A 19,061-nucleotide genomic window follows, 5' to 3' on the forward strand; every position below is an offset into this window, starting at 1 on the left:
GTGGTGAGAATGGGGATCTTTTTTTCGTTCCTGAATGTAGAAGAAAATCTGTCGACTTTTCACCATTGAATATGGTGTTAGATGTTGAGCTATATTCCCTCTATATCAACTTTGATGAGCATTTTTATCATTAATGGGTGTTGACTTTTGTCAAATGTTTTATCTGCATTTATTGAGATGATCATGTGATTTTTATTCTTCCTTTTGTTAATAGCATGAATTACAGTCATTGATTTGTGAATATTGTCCATTCTTGTGACCCTGGAATAAATCCCAGTTGATCAGGATGTATGATCCTTTCATATATCGTTGGAATTGGTTTTCTAATATTTTGATGATGATTTCAGCATCTATATTCATCAGAGATATTGGCCTGTAATTTTCTTTTTTGTACTGTCTTTGCCTGGTTTTGGTATCAGAAACCAGATTCTGATGGTCTCATGGAATGAATTTGGGAGTGATTCATTCTCCTCAATTTTTTTGGAATAGTTTGAGAAGGATAGGTATTAACTCTTCTTTAAATATTTGGTAGAATTCCCCCTGTGAAGTCATTTAGTCCAGGACTTTTGTTTACTGGGAGTTTTTTGGTTACAAATTCAATTTTACTACTAGTAATCAGTCTGTTCAAATTGTCTTTCTTCTTGATTCAGTCTTGGCAGGTTATTTGTTTCTAGACATTTGTCCATTTCTTCTAGGTTGTCCAGTTCATTGGTATATAACAATCCATATCATTCTCTTCCAACATTTCTGATTTTGCGTCTTCTCTCTTTTTTCTTGATAAGTCTGGCTAGAGGTTTATCAATTGTATCTTTAAAAAATATATAACTCAATTTCACTGATCTTTTCTATGGTTTGGGGATCTCTATTTTATTAATTTCTTCTCTAATCTGTATTATTTCTTTTCTTCTGTTGACTCTGGGCTTTTTCTTCTTTTTCTAATTCCTTTAGATGGTAGGTTTCTTTGAGATTTTCTCTCGTTTCTTGAGAAAGGCCTGTATCACCATAAACCTCCCTTTTAGAATGCTTTTGCTGCATCTCATGGATTTTGGAAAGCTTTGCTTCCATTTTCACTTATCTTAAATGATTCTGATTCCTCTTTGATATATTCATTGATCCACTAGTTTTTAAGTAACAAGTTATTTAGTATCCATGTGTTTGTGCTTTTCTTATTTTCTTTCTGTGATTGTGCCAAGCTGCAACTTGGAGTAAACAGGACTGAACCACTTACTTGGTGCAAGCTGGGGCACATGCTAAAGTGGTCAGGGGAAACCTAGCAGTCACTAGGACAGTCTTCATTCCATCCTATTAACTCTGCCTTGAGGACAAGCCAGCATGCATGCACTCCTCAAGAGCAGAGTTCAGGCTTTCCTCAGCCCTCCTGTTAGTCCCATTATTCCTATGACCAGCTAAGGGGTCTCATCTCCCCTGGGTAGAACCCCAGGACTGGGGTGCCCAATATGTGGCCCAAACTGCTTACTCCCCAGGGTGGGTCTCTGCCTGCATAATCTCTCTTTCCCCCTGAGTCCCCTTCCAGGGGCACGGGTTCCGACATGATCACTTTTCTTTCCTTCCTATCTGATTATGTGTGTGTCTTTCTTACAGCGTTGGTTTACAGAAATCTTTCTGCCAACTTCCAGTTAGTTTTCAGAAAGAAGTGCTCCACGTGTACATTTATTTTTGATGTGTTCACAAGGGGTGGGGAGTTCCCCGTCCTCCTACTCTGCCATGTTGATTGATCCGTGATGCCAATCTTCTTATGAAGAGATGTTAGTGACTTGAAGGAATCCAATGATTAAAAAAAAAAAAAAAAAAGCAAGAGCAGAAAATTCTAACACGTAGAGTAGAAAGTTAAAGTTTACATTTCTGAGTACCTAGACACTAGCAGATCAGAGGGAAATGGTTACAGTCTAATCCATATGTCTGGCTTATAACTGTCACCATAATATAAGTATGTATTCCATGGCCCTGTGTACTGCTAACACTGAAAAAAATATATCACTATATTATAGTTATATTTAATGCAAATTCTGTGAAAAGTATTCCAAGAAATAATAAGTTTGAGAAAGAAAATAAATTCTGAAACTGACAATTTCAACAAATGATTTTGTGTAGAGCTATTAAGAGCTTGCTGGGAGATCCAAATATTATCCATTTATGCTCCCCAGCATTTTCTGGGGTTAAATATGGCTATAACCACAGTTCTTTGTAAATACTGTTAAACTTGATATTTCTTATTTATTAAACAATTTTTCAGTATAGATATCTATAATAATAAATAAAGAACATAAAGAATATTAGAAGCATTTTAAGAAAGATAATGGAAATCAATCAGCCCATTGCCAGAGGTTTTAAATTACTGCAGTGTAAAATATCATCAATTCAAATTTTTCATGGAGAGAAAGAGGACAATTACATCCTAGTGGGTTAAATCAAGAGATAATGTTCATTTTGTTAACAGATTACAGTGAAGCAGCACCCAACATTCCAACATTCTATTCCAAAAGGTGGTGCTTTGGCTGAACCTTGAAGGAAGGCTGAGAATAAACCAGGAGAACAGGGTGGGAATGGGTCCAAGCAAGGGGTGCAGGCCAGTAGCGTGACAGGATGACAGTTTCAGAAAAATTAGATGTGACTGTAATAAAGAAAGTGGACGAATATGTGTTGGGAAAAGCATGTAGGCCCAGCTTATGAAGGTCTTTTTATGCCACACAAGGGACCTTGAATTTCATTCTGAACCCTATGAAAATAGCCCCAAAGTATTTTAATCAGAGGAATGACAATTCAAATGTGCCTTTATAAAATGAGAGACAGGAAACAAGGAACTTCTGTAGTTCCATCTTTAGTGGTCTGTGATCCTACAAATAGCGAAGTCCTGATCAGAGTGGAGAACAGTTATGAGAGTGATCTCACAGGAGATAGGGGGGGATGGTTTGAAGTACTGAGTCCGGGTGAGGTAATTAGCTGGCGTGGGGATAGAGCAGAGAGGCCAGGGCTAAGACAGGTTCCATTTCAAACATGTTAAGATTTGGCATTCCTTACAAAACTCACTGATGCTACTAGATGATCTCAGCTCCCAAACTTTTATTAATCCTGGGAAGAAAAGGACTACTGAATCCTCTAAGTTCTCATGGTAGGTGGGCCAAGTGGGGGAAAAAGTTACTATGAGCAGTTACTTAACAACAAAGTCATTTCAAAACTTCATCCAAATCCACTTAATTATGCCTTTTAGCTCCTATCTAATTATTTCAGGCTTAACACTAATATCAGTTTGGTGAGAACTTGGTGATCTACTTGATCCCTGAATTCCACATGGAATTCCCTATCAATTCCTTGGCTTATAGCCAAATTATAATCATCCTCATCTGAATCCTTTCCCAACTATTTTCTCTTGAAAGCAAGTTCTAGCTACTACTTGAGGAATAAAACCTTCCCTCTCCCTGATAGAAGTACTTTCAGAGACCTAACATGGAGTACCCTGCCCTATACTATGAACATAGTGGGCACCCAGTGTTCCCTAGGGCTGATGATAATACATGTTCAGAGTGACTTCATTTTTTTTTTCCCCTTTGGAGAGGAAAAGGAGAAAAAAGGCACTGCTAGGATGTGACTGTAATGTGAATGAGTAAGTATCATGAATGGTTAGATGGAGGTCCACTGTGTTTTACAGAGTCCAACTTTATAACAAGCCCAAAGAGGAAAGAGTGAGTTTCCTCAATGAGGAGGCTGTACTGAAAAAGGAAATAAACTAGTTTCTTACAGTGGAGAAGATGACTGTACCGCAGCAGCACGCAAGGACGGAGAAGTGAGGAGATGGATGAGTCAGGGGAGCAGGACTGTAATTAGACTCCACAGTCAGGTCATAAAATAGGAATTCACATACAAAGAAACAACATACACTCCTATCAAGTGATGACCTACATCAACCACAGAGCTTTAGTCTCTCAGGTGCTTCTAACTTTGGAAATCCTCTTTCCCATAGTCCAGGCCTCCTTCCCAATTCTCTTGGAAACCCAGAGACCTGATAATTCTCCTGCACCAAAGTAAAGAAAGCAAAGAAAAACCAAGCAAGATCCCAAGGAAAACATTTAAAGATATGGAGAGTGAAAAACACCACATTCAGAATAGCGATTTGTTTCAGCTGGACTGTATGTCTATTTTGAGGAGGCAGGAAGGAATGGAGGTGCAAAGTTTTTAAACAACCTCTACTGTAATGTTAATGTTCTATTAGGTATAGTGCTGTTTGTTATGCCAAAGTATCTGAAATATATCATCATTTTCAAAAAAAGAATTTTTTTGAAAAAAGGAAAGAGAGCAATAGTAAGATCATTTTGTCTATGTCCCTACTTCTACCTGGGAAAAGATAGCGGCCCTTCCTAATTATTCTAATTTTACTATAAACTGAAAAACTGTTCACAAACAAGACTATGCCTCCTCTCATCTTTGAGGTTAATGCTCATAGGTCAATTCATTTTTTTTAAGCAAGTATTCAAATCGCACACCTATGAAGCTGGATCAACTTCAGTGACTGAATCCTTGGGTGTAATTCTAGTTGCATTGAACTGATTTGGAGATGCCCTTCCTGTTTTGTTAGTATCATGACATCATACATATTTGAATGACACATTAGGAAGAGAGATCATCAGTCAGCTGACTAAATGCTCAGGCAGCTCTGTTATCCACATGCACTGATAGGTGCTAGTTATTCCAGGCTTCCTCAAACCTCCTTTCTCCTCACTAGTCCTGCCCTGCCTCTTCTGTACTTTAGCCCCATGATCAGTGCCCTTCTGCAATGATCACAACTGCAGAGATTACACAGGGAAAAGATGAAAGTCATGTGTCATTCTTGTTCTAAAGGACAGAAACAGCTACAGGACAGAAATGAGGCAAGAAGGGTGAGTCTAGTTATTGGAATTAGACCTGCACATTATCTGTGTACTTCACGTTTCCTACTTAGGATTTTTCTCCAAAATAGAGAATGATTGGTATCATATTAATACAAGGCAAACTTAGCATCATACTGCCTGAGTTGAAATCTGTGCTCTGACACGTCCTAGCTACATGATCTTGAGCAAGTCATTTCTCCTTTTTGTAAAAATTTGTATAATAATAGTGCCTACTTTTCAAATAAAGAATAAATGAAATGATGTATGAAAATGCTTAGCACAGCACAATTCCCAGTGCATAGCAAGAGTTTTAACAAAATGTTGGCAATTACTATGTGCATTGATTGTAATTTTTCTTCCTGCCCTTTGGTATCAAGGATACCATATATCCAGGAAAATCCAGTTTCCAAGCAAAAGGTATATCTGGTGAAAGTGATTGCCATTCCTAGAGGAAGACTCCTTTCTGAAAGCTTTGGATTCTCTCACCTACTATCTTCGCCCTACTTTCTTCCAGATCTTTTAACTACAGGTACCAGAAATCTGCCATTGGAAGGAGATAGGAGTTACAGAACTGATTGGTAGCTTCTTTCGTTTTTATTTCTTCATATTCATTGCTACCTTCCACACACAGCTAAAAGACTAGAGACCCAAACGACGGCGTACATGTTCTCTCCTTCAAGGCTGTCCGGTCCGTTTTTTCATCAGAATAGGGATCTCCTGAGAGAGAAAACAGTTTTATTTCCCCCCGAAGGTCTTTGTCACGGTGTCTCAGGGCCAGCGTTCCTGTCCTTAGACGCCTTCATCCGTGGTCCTGAGTGGAGCTGCTAGGATTATGAGCTGCTGGGAAAACACTTAAGGACGACAGTGTCTCTGAAAGACTGGAAAAGCGACTAGCAAAACTGGTCACAAAGGATTTTTACCTTGAATAATTCAGGGGAATACTTCGAGAAGAAGAAGGTAGTTACAGATAGAAATTCAAGCTTCATACAGGCGCACGGAAAAGCACACTGCCCAGTGGACTGCGTGTCTCTGTATCAACTGTATCAAGATTTTTAAAAGGGATAACAGGCCATCTCTTGTCCAAGCCTCAGCCCAAACCAGCGGCTCCTCCTCCCGGCCCTTGGCTGTGGTTAAAGGCTCTCTATTGGCTCTCAGCGAGGGAAGGAGGGCCGGAGGCGATTGGCCAAGTGAGCCGACCCCGCCCGCGCCCTCCCCGGGGAAACAGCTGGAAGCAGACGAGGGGAGGGAGGCCAGGGATTGGCTGGGAGTCGGGCTGGGTGGGGTGAGGCCGCGCGGATGAAGCCCTTACCTGTCCAGGTGAGTCAGGAAGAGGTCAGAAGACGAAAGCAGTAGGAGACTGGGCACGCTACCTCTGTCTCCGTCTCCGTCTTCGCCTTTGTAATACGAGGGTATTCTCTTCTTTTCCTCTCTTCAGTCACCCGCCCATTGAAGGTGAGTTAATTACTAACCAACTATTGCTTACTCTGCAGCAAGAGTCGGGGTCTTCGTGGGAAGTCAGAACTACAGAGTTGAGCCCTTTATAACTTTCCTCTCTCTTCCTCAACTCTCTGAGTCCAGTAGGGCACCAAAGTAGGTTGATAGCTGGAGACAGAAGTGCTTTTCTGGAGACCAGGGCTGAGACGCGTTTGTTTATTTTTTTTATTTCTTTTTTTCATCTGCCTGTTTAGGTTGGATAAAGCATATTGTGCAGGCAACAAGAAAAGAATACAGGTTTGCTTTAGAAATTTCCATCTCTGCACAATTGAAATTGAGTTGTGATTTTGGAAGAGAATATTTAGAGTAGACGGAGTAGAAATGGAAAATCGCCCAGGGGAGGAAAAGTGCTTTGTTTTTCCATTTTATTTCTAACAGGAAATTTTCCCATAGCTTTATCAACTCAATGTCTATCTTTATTTAAATAAAAGGTGCGGTGTGTGTGTGTTCAGTGTGTGTGTGTGTGCACGTGCGCGTGCGATAATGGAGCTCCTTGTGGAAGGGTGTGTAAGGTGTGAGCCATGCTAGGTTGTTTGTAAGGCGATGTGAGGTTTGGTTACATTGGAAAAACTCCAAGTCAGGTTACCAGCTCATCTTTGGAAACCCACGGATAATCTGGTTGCAAAGTCAAGCCTATTTGAGTTCAACCTCATTAAATTTCTTACTTTGCCTGTTAATAGACACAAGAACTGGCAAACTGGAAGCTACTCAACTGTGCCAGGGCCCCACCCACATTAATACTTCACCAGAGCATGTCAAATCTAGTAGGAATTCCTATTAGAATGCACTGTGGCAAGGTCCAGAGAGGAGAACCAGACCAGTGCTGTGGTTTGCTTTGCGTTCTTTCAGGTGTCCCAATTGGCAGTATGTGTGGCAGTCTCCCCGCACATGGACACAGGGTGTAGAAGTCAAGTCAGAGTAATAAGTCAGCTCTCCGTCATCTAGCTTGTGGGGGTTAACACTCTCTTCCTTAACTTCATGCCTTTTCCTCCTGCTTCCAGAAAAAAGGAAGTGGGAAGATCTAGTGTCAGGATCCCAGAGCGTGGCACACAAGCCCTGAATGAATATATTGGGTTTCTTCCTGGCACCTGAACCTTTAGGCTCTAGTTCAGCCCACACCCCAGAACCAGCCCGCCAAGCTCACTGACTGAAGGCTGCCACAGATGGTGACCTTGTCAACAATAAAGATGAGCTGTGATATCAAGCAAAGCTCTTCTGCACAGGGGATGTTTCCACCCCACTCTCTCTAACTCCACTGGTGAAAGAGGCAACTATATAATTGCCTAAACTTACATGGAAACCTGCCCATGTGCTTGTGGAGAGGGATACACATACAGTGCAACTTTTAGTCTTCTTGGCCTTCTTAGGATGTTCTCCAGCCCAAGGCACATTTGACTGGTCAGCAGGAGAACTGGAGACCTGGAGATAGGAAATCTCTTTGACCACTGGGGAGAGAGATGAGTTCTTAGAGGATTTTGGGTGGTTTCATGGGAGGAGGGTGGCAAGAGGGCCTTCAGATTGTTCAGGAGGTACAGAGAAGCCAAATAGGAGTGAGGCTGAAGCCCTCTTCCCACCCCACCCCGTCCAGACACCAGAATGCCACATGCCATTTTTTTACTCTCCTCCAAGGCTTGGCTGGCTTCAGGGAGTAGTTAATATTTAATATGCCTTTGCACGGGTGACCCTGATACAGGCTGTGCACATCTCTTAATCCATTCCTTTCTCCCCTCAAGCTGCCCAAAGAGGTCAGTATTGAAAGATACCAAACTCTCACCTTGAGTGTTTTGCCTGTTGCTCCACTTATCAAGTAGAAATACCACAGATTTCAATGGCCGCCCTGAAACAACCCCCAAGTTTCAAGGTTGTAAAGTTGGTGGGAGGAAATGCAGCATCCAGGTTAGGTCAGCCTGGTGAGGGAAGGAGAGAGAGTAGGAAGAAGAGAAGGCGTCTTCACAGTTCAGACTTTGGGGATCAGAACACTGGGTGTGGAGAGGAGGTGGAAGCACATTGAGGCTCATTCGGCTTTGGTTTCAGCTTCAGGTTAATCTCTGTGGTGATTCTGTCGTGCTTACTTGAGTGTCAGTGGCATTTAATGTCATTTCTTTACTCTGGAAATATGTGTTGTTGGGACAAAAAGCTGAATTTTCAAAAGAGGATGTTCCTGGGGTTTTCCGTGTTTAATCAAGGGTGGCCAATGGTCCTTTTTTAGGTACATGGCCCTCTTGCGTGTGGAAAGCCTTTGTGATACCCTCTAGAAGGGCTGGGAGCCACAGGCTGTCCCATACATGCAGTTACATAGATCGTTTCATACTTCCCATAGGAAGGGGTTAGAAAGAACCCCAGATTTCTTAGCTGTTATATGGAGAAAATATCACATCCTGCCTAAGCTAGCAGTTTAAAAAAAAAAAAAAACTCAATTAGCATATCTGAAAGCACTTTATAGACTATACACTACTGTGTTTTTTGAAGCAGTGCTGTTCATATTGTTTCTATCTCTTCCAGCTGCTTCAAGCCATCCTTGGTTCCAAAGTGAGAGTGTAATAGGCTTCCCTGGGAGGAAGGAGAGGCTAGCAAACCCCTGTAAAGTCTGATGCATGCTTGGAAGAACAAGGCAGTCATTTTTCTCTGAAAGGAAAAGGCAGCATCTGCTCATCTGTTCACAGAGAACATTCCATTAATTACAGTGAGTCACTTTTAACAGTTACTGCCCCAATGTTACAGATAGGAAAGCTAGAGCCAATAAAACAGACCCTTGGACCTACACTGACTTCTTGGAAACAATACCTTTGTTTTAATAAAGTTTTGCATGCCCTGGGCCTACTGGGGCTAATAAATGTTACTGTGACTGAAGGTATTTCCCAAAACTCCATTAAGGCACATATTTTCTGGGAAATAAAATATTTGAAAAAGAGCTTGCAGTAATAGTGTATAAGCCAAAAGAGAGACCTTCTAACAGTGCAACTCAGTAGACTCTAGAATGAACGACAAGTGTCTTCATCTAGCATTTTTTGAGTGCCTTCTATGTGCCTAGGCTAATGGATGAGAGATGAGGGATGGATCCTCTTTGTTGGTCTCAACCCTACAGAATGTTAGAAATGAGTTAGTACCTTTGGAAGTCAGTGACCTAGTCAGTCATTAAGGGATAGACTAGCTGAGGTGACTGAACTTCACCTCGCATGACTTCTCACGTTTGTTTCATTGGGGTTTTGGATAATGGGGAACTAGTGAAGGAACTTGTGAAGGAAACCCAGGAGTTATCTTCACCCATGTTGATTCATCACTGCACTTCATCTCTGTCCCCTCTGGTCCCCTCTCTGTCTCCTAAGAGGCTCTGGGCCCTCGTGAACTATACATACCTTGCTCACAAGGGATTGACCCTCTTCCTTCTCCATTGTTCTGCCCCTCCCTGCCTGTGGCACTTGGGGACCTCCACCCCAGCAGGAGAAGAGCTCTGGGAGGCCTTGTGCTTGTCAGCTTGAGGTGCTTGGCAGGCTGACTCCCCCAGCACAGCCCAAACCTGACTTTGGCATTGGAAGCAACTGTTGGTACAGGCTGAAAAGACAACCTTCCCTAGAATCTGAACCCCAAATCTCAAGATGTCAAATCAAATTCAGTTTTCCAGGACATTTTTCCTCTTACTGGGAGCGTAGGAAAAGACGGTAGAAAATAAGACATGGCATTGTGAGGAAAACATGGATTCAGAATCCAACAAACTATATTCTAATTCTAAACTCTTCCCCCATGTCCTTTCTTGATCTTGGAACTGTCTTTTAATCTTAATTCTTCTAGAATTTCATTTTAACATGGGAGAGTCACCTTTGGCCTTTCCAACTGTGGTGGAGTTTTCCCCACGGACAGGCATATGAAAACCCCCAGGACTTCCTGAAGGCAGATGGCACTAACCTTCCTTTGCTATTTCTGTTGGCACAATGAAATTGAAGCCGTTTTTTCCCTGTGAGTTGGAGTTGGAAGGAAGCTACCTAGGACTTTGCTCTTGTTCAAGACAGATTAGGGAACCTCATTGGGAATACGTGCAGCCTCAGAGGGGGTGATGCATGAGAGAGGAACTAGGTCTGTGTCAACCACTGGGGTGCCGTGCACACACCTCCCAGACTTGGGTGATGATGGTGGCTGTGGTGGGACCCATCGCGATGATGTTGATGATGTGGCTATGGTAGCAGCTGACAATTACAGGGCTGCACACTGCACAAAGTGTTTTAAATGGAGTATCTCATTATAAATTCATGACAACCCTTTGAGGTAGGTACTATTTTGCCCCTGTTCCTTTAAAAAAACAACAACAGTTTTGTTTCCCTTGCTTCAGTCTACTTTGATCCAAGTTGGATCTTGTCTTTTTCTTATTACAAAAACAGTAGTAGTTACTCATTTATTCCTAAGCATTTGCTAATTTACTACCAACTAAACTGTGCTAACTGTTCTCATTTAATCTAATTATTATTAACCCTATTTAACGAGGAAAAACAGACTCAGAGTAATTTGCCTCAAATCACATCACTGTAAATGTTGGAACTGGAATTGGAACCCAGATCCAGCTACTCTTCAGAACCCAAGGTTTAACCCCTGTAATACCAATGCTAGTAATGAAAATCTAGGTTAAGTTCCCTGGTTCAGAGAAAAAAAGTGACTGAGAGAAACGATGGAGCCTCCCTTCTGCTGACCTGCTTCTCCACCACCTACGTCCATCCTCCTGCACGTGTGTGTCCAGCTTGTGTGTCCCTGGTGCAGGCTGGGGGCCAGGGTCTGGGCATGGCTGAGCATGGCCCTTCCAGCTCTCTGCTTGCTTGGTGTCCCGGGCATCATGCTGCTCCAGGGCCTGGGCAGAGCCTCGCTGGAGCCTGGCTCAGCTCACACATGGCTTTGATTCTTCTCTTTTCAGGCCCAGCCTGGGACATTCTTCACTTCCCTTCACTTCCCCTCTGGGAGCCCCTTTCACCACCCCTGCACCTTGCTTCAGGCGATGCCCGAGAGGGAGCTGTGGCCAGCAGGGCCTGGCTTGGAACCCGCGACCCGCGTCGGCAGCTGCGACAGTATGATGAGCACCACCTCCACCCGCTCTGGATCTGTACGTACTCTCTCTGTCTGCAGCCTGGCCCGCTCTCTGCACCCTGCCCTGCCCTGCCCTGCCCTGCCCTGCCCACCACCATCCTTGCTCACTGCTCCTTGTCTTTCATCTTCCTCGTCAGGGAGTGAAGCACGCCAGGCAGTATTTTGCCTGAGTCACCCCTGCTTCTATAGAGAATAGGGTGGGACAACCCCAGACAGTAATAAGACAAATGAGACTTTTTCCCAGTTCTCATTAGGTTGGGAGGTTTAATTCAGATGAGAGAATGGGTCAGTGATCTCAGGCCACAGTGAAAACAGAGTGTAGATCCCTGTGGATTCCTCAAGTCCTCTGCAATGAGCAGCCTCACTTCAGTCTTTCACAAAGATCAAACAGCACATAGCAGTTAAGAGCCTGGGTTCTGGAGCCAAGCAGATCTGGGTTCTCTATATAGAAGCTCCATGATCTTGGGCAAATTACTTTATTTCTCCAAGTTTCAGTTTTAAGATAAGGATAATGTTAATCCTGAATTCATAGGGTTCTTGAGAGGAATAAATGAAACACATGTAAAGCATTTAGTACCTGCCTCTATCTAGAAAAGAAATAACCTATCTGTAAGTAGAGAATTTGTGACATGTAATAAGTTGTAGTTTTTCTGGGCATGGATTTAAATCTCAATTACTATAAGATTGGTGTCAAAAAATAAGTCTGCCCTATGTCCAAATATAAGCATTCTTTTGTTATAGGTGCTTATCACATACATGATAACCCTTGATAATGTATACTTTATTGCTCTATATCTTATATGTAGAGATATTTCAAAGTTTAAAGATCATAATGATCTCTACTGAATGTTGAAGATGTTTAGTTGGTGAGTTTTAATACGTAAAAATGGAGTAGAAAAAGCAGCACATAATGCACAAAAGCTGAAAGTGCAGACAATCTGTATATAATTTCTTTTTGACCCTAGATGATGGGGCGACAGAGATAGCTTCCTGTCTGTTAGGCAGAGACCAACGTGAATAGTTACATAGCACTGGACACAGAATGTGGCAGGAGTTAAAGGTTGTCAAAATGAATCACCCACAAAGGAGAAATTCAGAGCTGGAGTCTTGGCAAGACTATTTTAGGAAGAAGAGGGCAATAAAGAAGATTTTGTTCACAGAACCTCTGGAGCCAGCATCAAGGCTTCTAAGGGCTATATTTGGGACTTACCTTGACATGTAGGCCTCCCTCAATCAACTGACAGATGACTCCTTATGGAGCCTGAGGGACTGGAAAAGTCATTCCAACAACCATTTCCCCTCCGCCTGAGATATTTTCAGGGTTTTCTCAAAATCTTTCCTGGCCATCTGAATGAGTCTGAAGAATATATAACTCTGCAGTGACTCAAACATTAGGAAGAAGGGTAGAGACACTAGGAAGGGACTCAGGCCAAATCTCCTGTATTCCCATCTGCCCTTTTTGTCCTCCCTTCAACCTTCAACTTTGGAGAACAGCTATTCAATGGATCTTCCTGGCTTTGCAGAACACGGCAGTAAGAATCTGAAATGGCCATAACCTGTTCTTCCAAACATGCCTGTGTGCTTTTTCATAATAAAAACATGTATCTCAATTTCTGCATAATATTTAACACTAAGTTGCTCTCCCCTCTCCCTATACCAGTCTGTCCACCTTCCTGCCTTAAGTTAATATTTGCTTAAGAAATGCACACTTTTTTTAATGTTAGCCAGAGCCAAATGCCATCAGGAAAGTAAATACACAAGGGGAAGAAAAATTCTGCGTGGAATGCATTTCAAAGTCAAGTATAAATTATTTAGTGAATTTATCTGTGACCAGTCATGCCACTGTTCCTATTGGCCTGGCAGCGAGTAGTTGACTCTCTTTCCTGTTTGTTCTCATACTGTCCTTGACATGCCAGATCAAGGATGCAGAAGTACTTTGAAAAGTTCAAAGCAATACCATTTTAGGTATTGCTTCAGGTTTAAGATCAAATCATTATGTTATACACAAAGTTGAAGTACTTGACATAGGTCACACAGAGGAAGTAGAACCCAGGACCTTCTAATCTGCCCATAAGCGTTCCACCCAGGACTTAGCAAATGAAAAGCCCTTTGCAGTCTGCCTGCCCAGCTGTCAGAGCTGGGTGCCAGGGGGACCGCAGCCCGACAGGCTCTGCCCTCCTGGTGCTTGCGGCTTCAGGAAGCAGCTCCAACAGGTCTGCAGAGTGGCATGGTGGGCAGGTGTCCGGTTCTTCGGCATTCCTTCCCCAAGGCAGGGTGGCTCTTGGGCCCCACCAGTTTCTGGAGAGCTGCCTGTCACAGCTCCCCCGCCCTCTCCTCACTCCAGAGTGACAGCAGCTACGACTTCCTGTCCGCTGAAGAGAAGGAGTGTCTGCTCTTCCTGGAGGAAACCATTGGTTCCCTGGACACCGAGGCTGACAGCGGGCTGTCCACTGAAAAGTCTGAGCAAGCCACAACTCCCCAGGGTCCCCGAGCACTGCCCACGACCCAGCCTGCCCCCCAGGGTAAGACAGACTGTCTAAAAAAAACAAAAAAAGACTACATCCTCCTGGCCGCTTTCCCTCTTGTCTGCCCTCTGCTCTAAGAGTCATGGGCAGAAGAAGGAACAAGCACTCTCCTCTCTACTTGTGGCTAGAATAAAACCTTGTCCCTGGAGGGAAGGAGGGATTGTCCAAGATAGCTTCTTGTGCCTTTGTATGAAGTATCAAAAGTCTAGTCTGGTTGGCCCTGGAAAACCTGAGTCAGTCTGGGGAGCTAATCTGGGTGACCCAGAGGATGAGGCTGCAGGAGATAAGAAGAGGGAGGGGCTCCCTTAATTTCAGTGGGTGGCACCTTGAGGGCCTTGTGAGAGAGTGTGGAATGATGTTGCGGCTCAGTAGATGGAGACAAAGATGGCATGTGAGTGTGGCCATACATCCCAAGAAGACAGTCCCATTGGTATTAGGACTGAAATCACTTCTTCATACACTTGGCAAGTATTTATTGACAATATGTTAGACCCTCTGTCTGTGGTGATACAGCAGGAAGTGGGGACGTGGGACTGCCCCTGCTGCCTGGCGCTGATTTCCTGGCCCAGTGGGCCTGATGCTTGTGCTTACTCACTGGAAGGGAAGAGCTCATATCACCCTGTGGCGCAGACACAGCTGTGGCCATTACAGAGTCATCCAGGTGTTTACAGGAAGTGGAGGTGGAAAAAGGCAGATGCCTGGTGAGGCAAGAGCAAATCACTTGTTGATGCTGTTTAAGCTCAGTGCTTTCCACTGGACTCAGTTACCTAGGAGCCCCAGGACAGCGAGAGGGACTGTCCTGAATCCCAACCATCCTGTATCTGTAGAGGTTAGGAAGAGCCTGAGTCAGGGACACAGAGCTGTCTGGGCTGCCCTTTGCCCAGCCACCAGGAAATCCTAACCCTTGGTTGAAATAAATCTGCTAAGATTGATCTGTTGTCTAAATAATATCCAGACGAAAGCGTTGTCCTTCAAGAACAAAGAGACAACAACAACAAGCAGACAAAAACCCATCCGTTGCGACTTGGAGATCAGAGTGTGGGAGGTGTTTTCTTTCCCCTTGACACCAGGGTTCTCACTGCCTACTCTTCTTCACCTGTCCCCCTGACTCTTACAGGACATCCAGAGGAAATAACTGGCCGAGGACCAGAGCCAAAAAGAGTGACTCCATTCAGCTCAGCTCATCCACCTGGGCCCCAAAGCCTGGGCCTCAGGTCTGGCTCCTACAGCCTCCCCAGAAATATCCACATCAGCAGAAACCAGAACCTCAGAAAAAGCACCACCCTGACTAACAGCCATAATCCAGGGGGATCCGAGGGACTTGTCTCGGGACCTGAGACAGAGCAGGTCAGCCAGAGCCCTGAGCCCAGGCAGACACTGGCCACACCCCCAGACGCTGCCCTTGAGCTGGACGGGGCACTCATCCCCCCACCGGAGGCTTTCCGGGACACTCAGCCCCAGCAGCGTGGGCAAGGCAGCCTGCCCAGAGGACCAGGGCAGCTGAGCCCCAGGCCCCAGGTCCACCCATCACTTAGCTCCCAGAGAAACAGGGAGCCTGCTCCAGAGGCCATGTCCCAAAAAGCCAGTGAGAAAGGTTCAACCGGGGAACCTGCGCCACCTCGGCCTCTTCCCCTGGTGTCCTCTCGGGATGCAGGCTCTGGAGATGCGGCCGTCCTGTCAGGGGGCCATCCAAGTGCCCGGCCGGCCCCCCTCACGGCCCCTAAGCCCCGGAAACTGCCGCCAAACATTGTCCTGAAGAGCAGCCGCAGCAGTTTCCACAGCGACCCCCAGAACCGGCTGTCCCGCCACTCGGAGGCTGCGCCCGGGGACCCCAGCCCTGCCTCGTCCTCGCTGCAGGAGCAGAGGAAAGCACGCAGGGAAGCACTGGAGAAGCTGGGGCTGCCGCAGGACCAGGAGGAGCCCGGCCCCCGCTTAAGTAGGCCCTCCTTCAGGCTCAAGGAGACTGGCGTTCAGGCCATGTCCCCGGCCCCAGCTCAGGTCCCCGGAAGGGCCCCGGCCGCTGCACCCACGCAGGGCCCTTCTCCAGGGAAAGCACCAGCTCTGGCCCAGCCGCCTTCTCCAGGCAAGGTTCTGGTTCCCACCCAGGAACCCACTCCGGGGACAGCTCCAGCTGCCAAATCCACACCAATTCCTATCCCGAAGGGCCCGCGGGCACACAGTCCCCTGACTCAGCGGAAGCCAGACTCCGGGCTAACCCTCCAGGAGAGCGGCGTCCCTGGCCTCAGACAGATGAGCTTCAAGTCCAACACCCTGGAGCGGTCAGGCATCGGGCTGAGCAGCTACCTCTCAGCCGAGAAGGCTCCCAGCCCCCAAACCAGCACCTCCCTGGAAAAAGGCTCCTTCCTGGACAGGATCTCGCCCAGCGTCTTGCGTAATTCCCGGCCACGCCCAGCCTCCTTGGGCACCGGGAAGGACTTCGAGGGTATCCAGGTGGGCAAGCTGGCTGACCTGGAGCAGGAGGGGGGCCCCAAGCGCCTGTCTTTCCAGGGGCAGAGCCGAGACAAGCTGCCCCGGCCCCCCTGTGTCAGTGTCAGGATCTCCCCCAAGGGGGTGTCAGATGAACACAGAAGGGAGGCGCTGAAGAAGCTGGGCCTGCTGAAGGAGTAGGCCACTGGCCACCAGCCCCAGCCACACAGCCCCGCCCCGCACCCCACTGCCCGGGCTGGGGCCCAGAGCTCGACTCGGGAGCTGCATGGGGTCAGCTCCTCTCCAGTGGTCTCCTCTCTCTGGGAGAGAGACTGGAGCACACATTTATATTCAGAGAAGCTGTGCCAATGAAAGTGAAGTCGCTCAGTCGTGCCCGACTCTTTGCAACCCCATGGACTGCAGCCCACCAGGCTCCTCTGTCCATGGGATTCTCCAGGCAAGAGTAATGGAGTGGGTTGCCATTCCCTTCTCCAGGGGATCTTCCTGACCCAGGGATTGAACCCGGGTCTCCTGCATTGCAGAAGACGCTTTACCGTCTGAGCCACACAGGAAGCCCTCAGTGCCTGCACAAATGATCCTGAAGAGGATTTCCACAGGAGGCTATGCGTGTGTGTGTGTGTGTGTGTATTATTCGCTGTACATATCACTGATGCTATTTATATGACACAAGGAGTCATTGCTCAGAATTCTGCTCTGGTTGAAAATTTTCTTATGTCGGGTAGAGTTCAGCCTAGAACTGAGTGGAAAGGCATGGCTGAGCCTGAGAAAAATAGTCAAATGAGACAATAGTTGTACCCGTGACATTAGGCAAATGCAGGGTCACGTGAAACGTGGGTCCCTCAGAATCCCGGCAGTGGATGGAGACTGGCTCAGCCCTTGCTGGACTCCCCTCTCACTTCTGGCCTTCTGGACAGGGGCCCACAGCCAAGGAGTCTGTCTGCAGCCCTCTCTCACTGTCCTTAGTCCTGAGGATCAGACACATCCTGACACTCTTGTTGGTCTGTGGAGGCGGGATGAATGTCTACACATCACACTTCCCCTGGGGAAGGTCTTGTCCTTGGGCTTGTTAAATTCAGTAATAAACTATGACGGGCCCTGACTCCGAGATCCCTGTTTTTCCTGCTCTGGATCTCCCATCTGCACAGGACTGAAGCCAGGGCTGGGTCAACAGTGAGTTAGGAACTCAAGCCTAGAGACATTGTAAATACCAAGAAACTCTTGAAAGCCTTTGTCTATGTGATTGCAAGTTATTTTTTGATTTCCTCAATTCCTATGGAAAATCAGCACATTACATTCTCTGCTAATTATTTATTTATAGACTGTCAGAGCTGGGAGGGACTGTAGAGACACTCTAATCCAATCCTGTTAGGGAAGGGAAGTGACTCATCATGGTCACTGTGCCATTAGTGACAGAGCTGACATCAGAGCTGGGGCTCCCATTCCTGCCCACACTGCAGGCCCCTCCCCTCCAGCAGGGCCCTTGTCCATCCACACAGCACCCTCAGGACCGGCAGTCACCAGCAGAAGTCTAACCTGAAAGCTCTTCAAGCTCTAAAGTGTCTTCTGAAACAGCAGAGATTAAATGTTCAGGATCATATTTAGTGTTGTGGCTTCTTATTTAATTTGGGAAAGTAGTCATCTAATGACTCATATTAATCCCAAATTCCCTGACCAAGTCATGCAACTTGCAAATACACCAGAGGGTACTGTGGGTAGGTGGTATGGGCTTACGAATACAAGCCCGGAGATTGGACATAGCTGGACATAGCCCCTGCTTCCCCTTAGGAAATAAATACTGTTCAGAGACGTGACCTGGTTGGAGTCCACGATGCCCAAATATGGGGGGCGGATAAAGGGAAGCAGGTTGAAAGTGTGCCCTGTAGGTCTGCTGAGCATTTCTGGACCATGTCCTTAGGACCCAGCACATCAAGGCTCAGTGTTTCTGAAAATGATGAGAGGGTTAAGGTAAGGACAACAAATGACTGCACCCTGCTCTGGCATGTGGGGTGTGGGTGCATGTGAGGTGTGGGTGTGACAGTTTCTGTATACACTCCACACACACACACACACCCAAAAGCCTACCACCTTGCTCCTACCCTGGGTGAGAACCAGGCCTGTCACAGCCAACAGGGTCTCCCATGATGGGCTGAGTCACGTATTACCTCAGAACCCCCCCACCCCAGCCTCCAAGAGAGAAGGCCTTTCCTGCATGGTCCACCACAATGCATTGGGTTGAACTGCTTCTTAAGATGCAACTTGATGAAAGCTCACTTTATTTTTTATTAATTTCCGTGATAAACAGGGAAGCTTGGGGCTAGCTCTAAAGTATGACTTGGTAGGAACCTGGGGCCCTGGCACCAACACAAGGCTGACTAATATGGGTTGGTCAGGGGCTGCTGCTGCTAAGTCACTTCAGTCGTGTCCAACTCTGTGCGACCCCATAGACGGCAGCCCACCCGGCTCTCCTGTCCCTGGGATTCTCCAGGCAAGAATACTGGAGTGGGTTGCCATTTCCTTCTCCAACACACGAAAGTGAAAAGAGAGGACTGGAGTGGGTTGCCATTGCCTTCTCCGTCCAGTTGCCAACTCAGTCAGGGGCACCTCCTGTTAAATCCCACTTCCTGGGGAGGGCAGCTTCTCTCCC

General features: G+C 46.2%; 1 protein-coding gene across 4 annotated transcripts in view; it reads left to right on the forward strand.

Moving 5' to 3' along the window:
* Positions 1-18,014, forward strand: part of C16H1orf116 (chromosome 16 C1orf116 homolog) — a 38,580-nt gene extending 20,566 nt beyond the window's left edge. Inside the window, exons 1-4 of one of the 4 annotated variants that reach the window (XM_086342864.1) lie at positions 6,219-6,335; positions 11,275-11,460; positions 13,789-13,966; positions 15,087-18,014. In XM_086342864.1, coding sequence (XP_086198990.1) covers positions 11,356-11,460; positions 13,789-13,966; positions 15,087-16,597 — 1,794 coding nt within the window. In that variant the 5' untranslated portion in view covers positions 6,219-6,335; positions 11,275-11,355 and the 3' untranslated portion in view covers positions 16,598-18,014. Of the gene's footprint in view, positions 1-6,218; positions 6,336-11,274; positions 11,461-13,788; positions 13,967-15,086 lie in introns of those variants that run through there. The other 3 variants (XM_086342868.1, XM_086342866.1, XM_086342865.1) reach the window with 3 other exon arrangements.
* Positions 18,015-19,061: the final 1,047 nt, after the last annotated feature.

The sequence above is a fragment of the Bos grunniens genome, chromosome 16, assembly GCF_055505025.1.
Source record: "Bos grunniens cultivar Pamir isolate PY7600 chromosome 16, Bosgru_T2T1.0, whole genome shotgun sequence".
Classification (NCBI taxonomy): Eukaryota; Metazoa; Chordata; class Mammalia; order Artiodactyla; family Bovidae; genus Bos; species Bos grunniens.